This window comes from Crinia signifera, chromosome 7 (genome assembly GCF_055691185.1).
Source record: "Crinia signifera chromosome 7, ASM5569118v1, whole genome shotgun sequence".
Classification (NCBI taxonomy): Eukaryota; Metazoa; Chordata; class Amphibia; order Anura; family Myobatrachidae; genus Crinia; species Crinia signifera.
Genome location: NC_139223.1, coordinates 61,113,008 through 61,127,437, shown reverse-complemented (window position 1 = coordinate 61,127,437; position 14,430 = coordinate 61,113,008). Strand labels below are relative to the sequence as shown.

The window sequence follows — 14,430 nt, the reverse complement described above, 5'->3', positions numbered from 1 at the left end:
AGCCTGCACCTACAGGTACCCAGGACTGGACCCCGCCCCCAGCCTGCTCCTGTCACACCCCCGGATGGTCCCCACTCACATCCTGCCGCTCCCCCCCCCCCCCCCCCCCCCCCCCCCCCCCCCCCCCCCCTGCCTGCAGCTCCCCGGATTTTTCATGTGATAAATCGCAACCGATTTATCACATGTAAAATATGGCACATCAAGTGCCAAATGTTATCAAGCTCCCCCGGGGAGCTGCCGGGGAAGCTCAGGGTAAATCGGGGCTGACTTGTCCTTAGGACAAGTCACCCTAGTGTATGGGGGCCTTAAGACAGCTCTTGCACTTCCTTTGCATGGCTTGGTAGGCTAATTAGATAGTTTGTTTGCTAAGTGCTTGAGGACAAACCCCTACCCAGGGGAGTTCCATCTTCATAGATTTGCTTCTGGTGCCTCCATGCTGACTAGAGGCCCCCACTGTTCTGAGAATACTCAGAAGTGACTTAACCAGGAACACTTAATGAAGATGTTCCAACAGCATAGGATTTTCATTTTCAATACAGTTCGGTAGAGCTTCCTCCCTTTTCATGACCACGTATCCTGCACTGGATACGTGCATATGAAGTTGCATATTTGAGTCTAAAGCACTGGAATACCACTGTAAGTAGCTAGCTCTATCCTCTGCTTGCATCATATGATGCACTACTAGGGCTTAAGAGAAGAACACTTCCTGCATAGAGTTAGCTTGTGGTATACTGCAGAGGAGTGGAAGGTGAAAAAAAAAAAAAAAGGTTCTCAAGTATGCTGCTCTTAAAACTAGTGATGTCACTGGCTCAAGTATACCCAAATGTACCCTTACTAGTTATAAGAATGACATTAGGAAATTATAGAGAAAACCACAGTGTGTGTTCAAGAGAAAATCTGACATACCTGGGACAAGCATTTAGACAGCATTTTTGCATTTCGTCCACTGTAAACCGAAGGAATTCGTGAGCATCTTCTTGACTTCCATGGCGGAAATGTTTTGCAATACCTAAAGAGAACAGGTAAAATCAGCTAGCCTTCAGCAAAAATTACTGGATCATTTAACATAAGCTGCACGGAATTTTGGATTTATTCTATATACAAAGTAACCCTGAATGTTCTCAAAAATATAAATTCTCGAGTCTAGTTTTTTCACCAATGCAGACTTATTCAAGATAGAGCCCAGAGAGTAGGGAGGAGTAGCAGAACCCTCGTTTTACCAATATAGGTACCATTAGTGGACCATCAGTGGACGATTAAGATTACAGGTAGTCAAAAAAAAATACATATAATCCTACTGGGTGATTCTCTGTGTGGTGCAGCGTACATTTATATACATTTAAAAATCTTTATTTTGAGATTCCTCAGATAGGTGCTGGAGGAGAGGTTGTGCCGCGAAGGGAACCTTTATGCACATCTGGTGGTCTTGCCCGAAGACTGCTAACATTTGGCAGGAAGTAATAACTAGACTTTCAAGCTTGTTTAGTATTGCCGTCCCCCTTGACCCCAGGTACTTCCTTCTCCCCTTAACCTTCCCCTTGCTCACTCACCATCAGAACAAATTACTTTGCCACATATCTTCTGCCATGACATGTCAAATAGCAGTCCCCAGCCCCCCTACAAGAAGTAATCTCTAGTATCTGGTATATTCATAAAATGGAATACATGATGGCCATCATACGCCACTCCCTTAAAAAAATTCATAAATCTGTTCTCCCTGGCTTTCCTCTCAAAATCCCCCCCCCCCCCATTCGATTTTTAGGACTGGAGGTCACCCTCCCTCCTCTCCCTCCACCACTCTCTTTTCCACTTAATTCCTCTCTTCTCACCACTCTCTCTTTTTTCTCTATCGCTCTCCCAACTCTCTCAACCGCCTCGCTAAGAATCTTCTGCTGGCAGCTGGCCACACTGCCATTGCGAGGCCTCTTTCTTTCTCTCTTATTTCTTTATATAAAACGTTTGGATCACTCCAGTGTTTAGTAATAAGAATTTGTATACCTATTACTGTTTTTGTACTTGGTCAAGATTATATTTATCTGTGATTCATCCAATAAATTGTGTTTAAAAAAAAAAATACAATCTTTATTTTGAAGCAGGTAAACCGATTACCAGGTAATCAGCATAAGTAAGGAAAGTTACAGCATACATAGTACACTACAAACTCTTCAGAATGCTCCAGTTGTCCGTACCATAGCCCACACCCCAGCCTATCAGTTCGGCAGCTATTCCACCATCAAGAGCAATGATCCTCTGTCCTGGAAACCACTATGGGCTGTACTCAATGTTTTTGGCGAGGATCGACGAAAGCAAGCCATCCTCGCTGGCCGCTTGCCTTATTCAACGTTCCAGGGAAATCCTCTCCATCAGAGAACGGCGAGGATGTCTTTAAACAGCGAGGTTCGCAGCAAATCTGCTGCATTTTGTGGTGAGCCTCGCCATTTTAATGGGCACACTTGCCTTTTACACCTCGCTGAAAAGAACCCGCGAGGTGGAAATGGTGAGTGAAGGAGGGCAAGTTGAATACGGATGGCGAGCTATCAGCACAGCTCGCCGTCTGGCCATTGACTATATACCTCTATATCAGGAGAACACAGGTGCTGCTACTTAGCCTAACTCTAATCACATCAGTTTCCCTGGTGGTGCTGCTGCTGCTCTAAAACTTGGACTGAATATTCCACCTTCTCTTCATGTGGAGGTATTCTGTCCTGGACACTCCTTCCCCCTTAGCTTCAACCACCCAGGTGAAGCTAACAAATTTTCAGTCAAGAGCTCCACCCTGCCCACCTATATTGGAGTCATCCACTTGGGTACACAGCCCTGCACCGCTTTCCAGAGGTTACCCACCTCGCCCCTCTTCATCCTCCCCTAGCTTCACCATAGAGTTGCTTGGAGGATCAGGACCTAGAGACCTCCTGGAAAGGGCATCTGCATTGAGGTGCTGTTTCCCAGGATGATGCCGTACCTCAAACTTTAAACGGCTGTAAGGCCAAACACCAATGGGCCACAGGAGCTTGCAAGACAGGACTTGTACATTAAGCTTGTTTTAAATCTTTCCAACCAGTTTCCACTGGTCTAAACGATGCTATTTTGTCTGGAAACTGTTTTTTTTTTAAACATTCTGTTAGAGCCTCTCTAGTGGCAAAAACCCTTTTGAATATGCGGTATTAACCCCCCAGACCGAGAAATGTCCCAAGTTGCGACGTACATTTGGGTTTAGACCAACTGAGAACTGCTTCTACCTTACTAGGCTGGGGTATAACCTGTCCTCTGCCCACAATGTACCCTAAATACTTCTTCCACCATACTAATGGCATGTTATTTAGGGTTGGCAGTAAAGCCGTGTACCAGTAGAGGACTTTAAGATGGCTTCTAACTTTAGTAGGTGCGATTCCCAGTCAGAGCTGAAAATAGCGATGTCGTCTAAATATGCAGCTGCAGATTCCTTGTGGGCCGCAGCAACTTATTCATAGCTCTCTGGAAGGTTGCTGGGGCACCATGTATACCAAATGGGAGTACTTTATACTGGAATAATCCCTCTGGGGTAGAGAAGGCTGTTTTTTTTTTTTTTTTTTAAAAGAAGCTGCCGATATCCTTTTGTCAAAACAAGAGTTGCAAGATACTGACTCTTGGCTAGATTTTCTACCAACTCATCAACCTGGGGTATAGGGTACAAATCAAAGCGAGAAACTTGATTAAATTTATGGAAGTAATTTAAGAATTTTAAAGCACCCGAAAGATTAAATACTAAAACAATGGGATTATTCAATTTGCTGCTTGATTCCGATATGACCCTTAGGCTTATCTTCCACCTCTTGGTTTACTTTGGGTATGCGATATGGCCTATGTTGGATGATCTGTGTCCTTCCCGGAATGGCAGAATACACATCTTGGTACTGTGCCACCAAATTTACCACTTCCTGTTTCTGAACAGTGTATCCGGTACCCAGTGAAGTGTGACTTCACTGGGTACCGGTCATTCTGGAACCTTTTTTGCTATCAGAGACTAACTGGCACTTTCCTTCCAAGGGTTTTAACAGGTTTATACGGTAGATTACCCTCCTGTCAATCCTTTTAATTGACTTGTTCCACAGCCTCTATGATCTCATATGGGTCCCGCCATTGAGCATACATCTTACTTTCTGTAGTGGGTGTAGGCACTAGCACCTTGGCTACCAGTTTAAAAGGACCGCGATGTCATAACTTTGTGTCGGACTTTGTTGAGGCCTCCCCATGTGTTTGTTAATGAGTGGCGCAATCTGCCTTAAATGGCCGTACAATTGGGATACAAACTAAACTATGTTCGGATCCCGACACGGGTGCTATTCCACCTTTATTTTAATAGATCCAAAATTCCTCTGGGCTGTCTCCCATGGAGAAGTTCAACCCAGTAGAGGATTAGGGTACCTGTCACATCGAATAAGGTAGGAGCAAATCCCAGCCTCGTTTTTCTTGAGGCACTGCCCTCTATCATTTGTTTAGGGGTTTGATATAAAAAAAAAAAAACAAAAAAAAAAAAAAACAAAAAAAAAAAAAAAAAACGGTACCATCTGTTAGTGTCTGCCTTTAACAAATCGGCATTAAACCTTTATACTATTGGAAACTAAACGTCTGGCCATGGGGCAGTTTTCTGGCACACTGGGCATTCCTGACAATAACTCTGGAATGAGGTATAGATGCCTGGCCAAAGGAACCTTAACTGTACCTGCTGGAGTGTTTTCTCCTCCCCTAAATTGCCACCCCACAAATGTGTATGTTCCAGTTCCAATGTAAAACTGCTTAAGTTTTCGGGGGACGAATAACAGATCTAATCTTTCCCCCTGTAAAGTTGTAACACAATATAAGCAATCCATTTCTCTACACAAAATATGGCGCACCCTCTGATGGTAAAGCAGCAATCACCCAACCATTAGCCACTTTTACAGTCTCAAAAGGCATGTACCAGATTGCTGCGTGTTGATCTCTGCTGCCCCCCCCCAGTTGCCACAGCGGCTGACTGTTGGTGTCTAGCCGCGTAACCAGCTCCTGCAGCAACGGGAAGTCACGGCAAAGGATTAATGGATGAGGTGGTCTGGAGGCCACGGCAGCTACCACCTTTAATAGACAGCCTTTTATGGTCAGGGGTAGGTAAATACATGGGCACTCCTCAACATCGCCATGGACACACAACACCCTGACAGAATGCAGGACCTTGTCAGCAGCAACAAGGGTGTGCTTACTGCCAGTATCCACCAGTGCCCAGAGATCTCTGGGCCTTCCAACATCCGGAATAGGGTGGACCCCACTTGGGATACATCCGTAGAAGCCATGCTGACCATTAGCCAAGCAGCTTTTCCAGCACTGCAATCCATCGCCTCTCCCTGTTTTAAGCAGTGCCGCCGCACCTGACCAGTCTTGCCGCATTCAAAGCACACAGTGGGAGGTGGAGCCTTTGGTACTGGCACAAATCCTGACCTGGCTTAACTCAACTTTCCCAGGGTCAGATATCGCTCAATCACCACTGCCAGTTCCTCAAATGTCTCAGCCTGAAAGGGCCCACTGCTGCACATAGCCTGGTCCAGTGCAACTGTCCACAATTTGTACTGCAGATTTTTTATCCAGCTGCAACAAGGCCTTAGCCAGCTGAATACGGTGAGGCTCAGAGCCCTCCAGGCTTTGCTAGAGCCCATTACTCCAATCCTATCAAGTATAGCTCTCCGGGTTTTGCATTCCAGGAGCGTTCCAAGTAGTTTCACTAGCCCCGGAGAGGTCTTCCATTTCCGGGTTGCTTTGCATTAGTCACTTCCCTATGTGGCCGTGAGGAATCACGCCTACCAGCATTTATCGCATCCGGAGGGGGCGGAGAAAAAACAGGGTCCGGGGAGAGAGACCGTAAAACACATCATCTCCGCTGGAAACTGAATGCGTTCCGTATGCGGTTCACAGGAGACCGGTGTGGAAGTGCAGGGAATCAGCATATAAATAAACGGTCAGTAAAGACCCCAATGGAGATGTTACTATTTATGTTGATGACGGGGAGACGTAAGCCTTCCGTTGTTCATTAACTTTTCCGTGACTGAATTTCATGGTTTTTAAAGCCCTTTATCGTTTAAAATAATTTAGATTACCAACACCCATTGTACATTTAAATATTTGGTCAAAGAAGTACCTTAATTGGTTCCTTATCCCATTTTTGTATGTTTTATCATGAACAATGAGGGAGGAAGGAGAGGAGTTCTACAAGTGTTTATATATCTGTACTAGTGTAATGGAGGCACAGCCTTGAAAAAGACCAACGGGTCGAAACGTGTTGGCGGTGTGCCTCTCAGCCTTTCATATTTGTGGTATCTAGAACCTTTGCCCTAAGCTGGTGAGTGATCCCGGGTTACCATTTTATACTCCCAGTGGCAGGCAAGTGGAGATGGATAACCTGTTACCGTGATTTTTGTCTTTGTGGATTTTTTTTTTTTTTAAATAAACACATTTTTAAACATTCAACACCGTATAAGGGAATACCTTTTTTATTTGCAATTGAAAGAAACCTTTATGGGAGGATCCATGCGAGAAATAAAGTAAGCATACATGTAAGAATTTCTTGAGGTCCATGGTGTGCGGTATGAACGGAGATTAAACCTATCCCCTGTAAAGAAACCTTGAGGAGTATATGCCTTGTTTTATATATGTAAGCATACATGTGAGTTTAGATCCAATTTGACGACACGTGGTGAACCTTAAAGAATAAATCGGAACACACTGGGTGTAAAGGAACAAATACAACATCCATCCCTACTTGAAGATTGTTGTGTAGGACTTTGGGACTGATCCTTGTATATTTTTTGTATTTTAATTTTTTATGTTTATGGAGTGTGGATGGATGAAAGAAAGAACAGATGGATACCCTTAAAAGACTATCGGGATTTTATTGTGTGGTAGGACCCATATATCTGAGCAGAGGAGACACAATCAGCCTGCCTGGTTGTAGACCGTAATTGCCAACTAAAAGTTCCTATGAAATGTCGAGGCTTCTGTATGCTGGGTGCCACACGACTCCTGTACCGCAACATGCTGGCCAGACTCCTTCTGAAATCATCAGTGTTGATGATCACTGATCTACAGTTTTGACCAAAAAGGATACCAGTTGGAGGTGCACCACCACAGAAGTTCTGAGGCAAGTGCTGTGGGACCAAGCAGATGCTGCCTGTATTTGTGGACAAGACTGGGCACGTAGCTATATACAAATCAGGCAGCAGCACACCATCACTGGGGAATGGTAAGCAAACCAACATCTGCCTCAAGTACTGGTAGCAATTTCCAGGTGCCATTCAAGAACCTGCACTTGTGGTGCCCTTCTCCATCACAATGCACCTTCTACTTGTCCATAACATTGGTGGAGTTCTGGCCCATCAATGCATCCAGGAGATTACTCATCCACTGCACAGTTCAAAACTGCCCCTCTGAGACTTCATGTTCCCACGAATCAAGCGCAAGACATTCAGGATTTTTTTATTTTCAGTCATTGGAAGCCGCAGTGGAGACCTTCATCCAACATGTAGAAAAAATATTGCTTCAAGCTGCTCCAGCTACTTCTAATTCCGCATCTGTAACCAGATGTGTTTTGGCTAAGATTCCCTGTTCCGGTACTGTGTCTGTGTAGACTTGTGTGTGTTGAATCCAGTCTCTTAAATGGCGAAAAAAGGGCCATCTGATTATAGCCGACCACAATGGGAAAGTTAATGTCACCATTTTTTCCTTACTGCTGTAGTTTAGTCAAACTAGTAAGAGACTTTTTTTTTTTACCCTTCCAAACAAAGTTATGGAAATGTAGTTATTCATTTATTAGATTAGTTGTCCCTCCCCATATATGACAAATAAAGGTGTTTCCAGCTCTGTATGTCAGATCATAATATATTAATAGCTACCAAGATATTAAATGAAAAAATCTCTTTAGGTAGACCAGTGGTGGCTAACCTTGACACGCCAGCTGGTGTTGAACTACACATCCCACCATGCCCTGCTAGTTTTACTATTTGCCCATGCTAAAACTGATGATGCAGGGCATGCTGGGATGTGTAGTTCAGCAACAGCTGGACTGTTAAGGTTAGCCACCACTGAGGTAAACGTCTCTAAATAAGAGAGCGTATAGACCACCTTAAATGTCAAGTTCTACCATGTATAAGACTTCAAATTGAGCATAAATTAAATCTTTCATGTGAAAGACAACGGTAACAACAGACTAGAGCTGGAAGGAAAGTTACTCACGTCTTAAGTCATTGATCACATTAGTAGGCTTGATGACATTGCCAGAGTTAGACAGAACCTGGGATATGTGAGATTGCATCACACACATCATGCAGAAATCTTGTTCACGACCTAAAAGCAAATTGATAGAAATAAAATTATTAATACATATAAATATAATACAAAACTGCCTTACATATAACTTAATTTGATGTAACAGGTCATTTAAATAAGATACAAATAAATATTTATACTATAAATACCTAACAAGGGTCTGCGACATGTGGCCCTCACAGCTGTTGCGCTGCATGCTGGGGACTTGGCAATACCTTAACAGCTGGAAAGCTGCGTTGCTTAAGCAGCTTTCTAGCTTAGAACGCATAAATGGGAGAAGTCGCTCAAGAATGCACGATGACTGACAACTATACATTAATAGAACGAAAACAGAAATATATATTTCTAGTATACGTGGGAGCACTTTTGGTAGAATACCTTCTGTGTTCATGTGACTGTATGTTACAAGCCTACAGCGATAAAACCTGGTTTTGTAAGGCCAGGAAATAAAAAAAAAAAAACTTTATGTGCAGCTTATCCACACTTACAAAAGCCAAGTGAATGAGCAAAGTATACCCTGAGTAGGGGATGGGGTGCAATTGTAGAGCGTTTAAATCACCAAAGAAACTTTACCATATAGGTATCTATTCAAATGATTCATTTCTGGCTGTACACGCTCTCAAAAAATGACAAACCTTAACCAACTGCCTTTTTTGGGGTTTTATCCTACAAATTAATTGACCAAGGATTATATACAAATAGACAAGCTTTATATGAAGTGACCGTTACGGTCTGTTAACAAGGCAGCCGTTTGGCCACAGTATATGGAGGGGATAAATTAAGTCTTTGTTATATATAAAGATATACAAATATTAATATTTATTAATCGCTCTTGAACAGTTTAAGGGGTACAGTGGTCTAAACTCAAAGTCTGCCACTATTAAAATGGTATAATGTGGCCGTTAAGATCACCATTTACGGCTAAACAAATCGCTTTCCCAAAGGGACTTTGTTGGTTAATAAACAATCTTTGTATGACAATTTTTTATCGCTCTCCGTAGTATTCAGAGACCTTGCTCTAGTATCAGTACTGATGGATTGTTATTATTTGGGTGTTGAGCACTTTTACCAATTTGGAGTGTCCTACCAGAAGAATGCTCTATATGGAAATAGACGTATAAAGAATTATTATTTGTGGCAGTTGTTGCTGGACATTCATGTGGAGAAAATATATACCTGCCCAAATTGGTGGCTGTATCATCCAAATCCTGGGCTGCTCCTTGAGTCCAGGGCCAAAAAACTCCAATAATAGCTTGTAGGTGTTGAAGAGCAAGATAAGGTGAGTGTTTGCTCTCCCGAGCCTTTGCTCACGCTCCCCATTTAAGGAAGGACTTAAGTGTCACAGCACAGCAGGGCAAGTTTGCTGACACTGGCAAGGATTAGAGTGGACAAGTTTAGCAATAGGTTGCAATCTTGCTTGAAGCCAGTGCTGCTTAGCATCAAGAACTTACAGCTGGAAACATTAAAGGAAACGGGAGATCAGAGTAGAAATTGAATTGAAAAAAGAAAATCACTTTCCTCCAATTTCCCTCGCTGCAGGCTTTCAGTCAGGTAGAAGTATCCTGCTTCCCACTGAAGTCTATTTAAACTATGTGTATGAATGTATATAGGGCTAGTGTATGGGGTCAAAAAAAAAAGTCTCAACTTCTGGTATGAGATGCGCCTGTAAGACGCTATATGCAAAAATGCACTACTGAAGAACTTCTTTCTTAATACTGAAAACTACAACAGGAGTAAGCAACAGGCTGGTCACCTGCTGCCATTGCAACACAACTCCCACCATGCTTTGCAACAAGCAGAGAGTGGTCTTGCAGCAACAACAGCTGGGCAGCGCGTTGTTCACCCCTGATCTACACTCGCTCAACTGCTTAGAGAAAACTGTATGAAAAGCCATACTCACAAGTCTTGGAGTGCTCACGTGCGAGCATGTAGTTAGCGAGAGGCGCAGTGTATGTTAAACACTGCAGAACAGAATTCACAAAGCAAGTATTGCCAAGGTTTTGGAGACCAGCTCCAACTTTTTGGACTCGTTGCCATCTCAAGCCAAGATCCTCTGGTGGGAAAAGGTCAATGTGCTCCTCATCTACTCCATCAGCAGGTTCTGCCAATGCTGAAAAATATAGAAGTGGATATATTAATGCAACTGCAGCAAGAAAGAAAATACTATGACATACAGGGCAAATGGCACTTTCATTGCCGACCACATGAGAGCGAAGATATAAGTTTCTGATTTGCAAAAAGCACCTCAAAATGTGACATTAAATAAATGCTCTGTATTAGAATGTTCCGCAAATTAAGTTTATGCTACAACAAAAGCAGACCCAAGAATGTCTAATACAGAATATCTAGATCATTTCTAAATGAGAAGGTCTGAGTTTTGGTGTGATTGCGATAAATTCTGAAACCACCGAACCAATTCAATGAGGTCCATTCAATTCAGTGTGCTGTGAATAGCGCTGTTATGGCAGTACCTGCTGGCGTTTAGCTGTGAGAGCTGGCATTCTCTGACTTGTGCCCCATCACACTGCTGTTTGCTCTGTGTTAAGGTACAAATTCCCAGCACTATTCACAGCGTGCTAAAATAAATCAACCCCAATGTGTTTTTTTATATTGTGAAGAGGTTCCCCACATATCTATCTTCTCTATTAGATCAGGAGTGGCCAAACCAGTCCTCGAGATCAACCAACAGTCCATGTTTTCCATATCACCGAGCTGGTGCAGAGCTGCAGTCATTACCATCTGTCACATTTTCAAACATGCTGCAGTCATTCCTATTCTAGACCCACAGGTTGCCTGAGAAACATGAACGGTTGATAGATCTTGAGGACAATTGTATCCATTAGATAGAGATTTTTAAAATTACATATACTATATAAAACAAAACATAGGTTTATTTTACTCAGATAGATCAATGTGAAAGAGCAAGTGGCATTTCCCAATCAGTCAGTCCCATTAAGCAGCATCCCAAAACTGCACTTGCGGGCATAAAAAACAAAGACAGATAATGTGTTGCCACTTTATTAAATACTGGGTGAAGGGGGGGGAATAATTTTGGTATTTTTAAATCCCAATTTCACAACACTGGATATGACAATAAAACAATTTTTTTTTCAACCTCAATGATTATCTTCGGGCTGGTCCAGTGTCCTTGTGGTTTGTAAGGATAACTCTAGTAAGTAGTATGATGAGGGTTCGGTAATGAAGTTATACAGTCCTAAAAAAAAAGGCCTTTTTTTTTGGACGCTTCACAAATACGAGGCCACACAAGCAACCAAAAAAGCAGACGCATAAAAAGGACTCTATAAGACAAAAGTAATAAGTAAAAAGTGGTGGTTACAGTCAATGGAACATTACCTCAATTTTCATCAGATATCTTTTAACATTATGATGCAAGTTGATTCTACATTCCACCTCTATAATGCATATATGTCTCTAGGATTGCTATGTGAAGGGTCTAGGTCTACTTATCATGTGTACTAATATATTCACAATGTCCATAACTTTCTTTTTTGTTATGAAAAAAATCCAGTGCAAAATGGGTGTATAGAATACACCTTAAGTATTCCTATGCTCCTTGGGCTACAGGAAGCCGGTCCTGGAAATAGGGTGGCGCGTTTATAACAAACAGTATCATTAGGCATTAAGGCCAATCTTTAAAGTAATGTGTAAATAAAGGGAACTATACTGAAATTAAGTTTGTGTCCTAAATAGCTGAACGGTGGTAATAAAGGTCAAAGCAATGAGGACCACATATTAATTCTCATTGATACATGCAAGCCTACAGTATAGCTGAGGAGGGGCCCAAGGTCCAAGAGCCAGTCTAGCAGGGGGTGAAGCTCTAGCCACCGGTCCAAGAGCCAGTCTAGCAGGGGGTGCAGCTCTAGCCACCGGTCCAAGAGCCAGTCTAGCAGGGGGTGCAGCTCTAGCCACCGGTCCAAGAGCCAGTCTAGCAGGGGGTGCAGCTCTAGCCACCGGTCCAAGAGCCAGTCTAGCAGGGGGTGCAGCTCTAGCCACCGGTCCAAGAGCCAGTCTAGCAGGGGGTGCAGCTCTAGCCACCGGTCCAAGAGCCAGTCTAGCAGGGGGTGCAGCTCTAGCCACCGGTCCAAGAGCCAGTCTAGCAGGGGGTGCAGCTCTAGCCACCGGTCCAAGAGCCAGTCTAGCAGGGGATGCAGCTCTAGCCACCTGTCCAAGAGCCAGTCTAGCTAAGCCTATTAATTTTTGTAAGTGCCAAACCTGTGTCTAGGTTTCCTGAAGAAGGCGCCATGGTCTTGCACATCTGGGTCTGACACGAGGAGGTCCCTGGAGATGCCTCATGCATTATGGTCATTGTTTGACACTGCAGAAACAACGTATGAAAAGTGCAATTAGCAACATTTTAATTTCTAAAACGTCACAAAAAAAAAAAAAAATCTGTCAAAATATTTGACATGTTGGGTATCATTAACTATCCATTTCCCAACTAGAATGTTTTTTTTTTTTGTTTTTTTATGTATTGCTCATTTGGAACATCTCTCTATTATCTTATAGATTATGGGCCACAGAAATCACCAGCATCACTATGGAATATAATAGTGGCTACCATGGATAAAGATTCCAAAATAATTAGAGACTAATGCTGGGTACACACAACAACGATTTGACAGAGGCCAATAGATAGGTCAGGCCTGTCATCTAGATTGTACAGCTGGGCAGGCAAATTGAAATGCCTGCTCACTTCTAATGTCAGTCCCTGCAGCAAGTGCGCCTTACATACAGCCATATGTTGCGATACATCGGCTGTGCTGCACAGCTGACGCAATATGTCTAAACAATGTTTAGAGACATAAGATGTACACACTGGGCAGCAATATCTTGGCCATTCACTTTATTGCCAACCGACCGATATATCAGACAGTGGACACCCAGCTTGAGGTGCGGATATATCGCTCAGCAAAAAACAGTGGATGATTGGAGAACCACAACTAAGCAGCTTTGAGGAAGCAATTAACAAGTACATTCTACAACATAACAGATACATGGGTACTTATGTAATATCTGGGCTCCCGTTTTTCTTATGAGACCGCGTCCGCTCGCCGCACTCGCCACACTATATAAAATCAACTCCATGCGTAGTTGGATAGTAGGGGTATGAAAAAATGGAGTGCATTTAACATGGGAGCCAAGATAATACATAAGTACCGATACATGCAGATTAGTTGCGATGGGCAACTACTCCTTTGGTCCAAGAGTCCACTCTTTTCATTGTTTGATCCATCAATCCGACAGTCTAGTGGCTGCGGCAGTGGAAATCATAAAGACATACAGTAGGTACTGTATCATGGATCTTAAAATCTAACCGAGACAATACACTACACAATCCAGTCAGCCATCGAGTGCACACGACTAAAGAGAAATGCATTGAATAGTCCATTGAAAATGACTAGAATACAATTTAACCACAGAGGTTTAGACCATAAAAAAGATAGGACCCAAATACGAGAAAATATATATATATACATACACACATACGATTTCTGCTCCACAGAGCACACACACACTGGGAGCCAGTAATGCCGGGAAATCAGGGCAGCATGGGTTCCAGAGCAACACTACCAGCAGCAGCAGGGCCTAAGTAACCGGCACAGACCCGGCCATGAGGGTAGCCTCCCTCAGTAATCCAGTCCATCTTTCCCTTCCCCCGGCCGGCACCTCCGCAGCCTTTGCCCCAATTACCTTGACTCATTGAACGCATTAAATCGGCCAGATCCCCCCGGCAGCTGCGGCCCATCCTCTCATCTCCTCGCCGGGGAAGGCGTACAGAAGAACAACGTCACAGACCACCACCCATATCCGGCGTAACCACGGTAACTACAGGGCGGACAATGGCAAGAGGGTTTGGCCTCACACGTCACCGAAGGAGACGGTCTGTCACGTGCGAGCGCGCATGGAACGCTGCGTATAACGTAAAAGTGTATAGAATCCAGGTATCAGTACAACACGTGACGGCAGTGCTAAGTTCTCATTGGTTTCCTTTCTACAGGGCGTCATGCCTAAGTAATGTGATGTCAAGGAAACCTAGTATGACGTCAATGTTTTTATTCGCTATGGCATTTGAGCTACACA

General features: G+C 43.4%; 1 protein-coding gene across 4 annotated transcripts in view; it reads right to left on the bottom strand.

Annotated features, from left to right (window-relative positions):
• USP42 (ubiquitin specific peptidase 42) overlaps positions 1-14,172 on the bottom strand; it is a 46,836-nt gene extending 32,664 nt beyond the window's left edge. For 2 of the 4 annotated variants that reach the window (XM_083153203.1, XM_083153204.1), the window contains exons 1-5: positions 14,041-14,172; positions 12,562-12,664; positions 10,229-10,438; positions 8,236-8,346; positions 907-1,009 (exon numbers count right to left, since the gene is read on the bottom strand). In XM_083153203.1, the coding sequence (XP_083009329.1) occupies positions 907-1,009; positions 8,236-8,346; positions 10,229-10,438; positions 12,562-12,655 (518 nt within the window). In that variant the 5' untranslated portion in view covers positions 12,656-12,664; positions 14,041-14,172. Of the gene's footprint in view, positions 1-906; positions 1,010-8,235; positions 8,347-9,504; positions 9,782-10,228; positions 10,439-12,561; positions 12,665-14,040 lie in introns of those variants that run through there. The other 2 variants (XM_083153206.1, XM_083153207.1) reach the window with 2 other exon arrangements.
• Between the last annotated feature and the right edge of the window lie 258 nt (positions 14,173-14,430).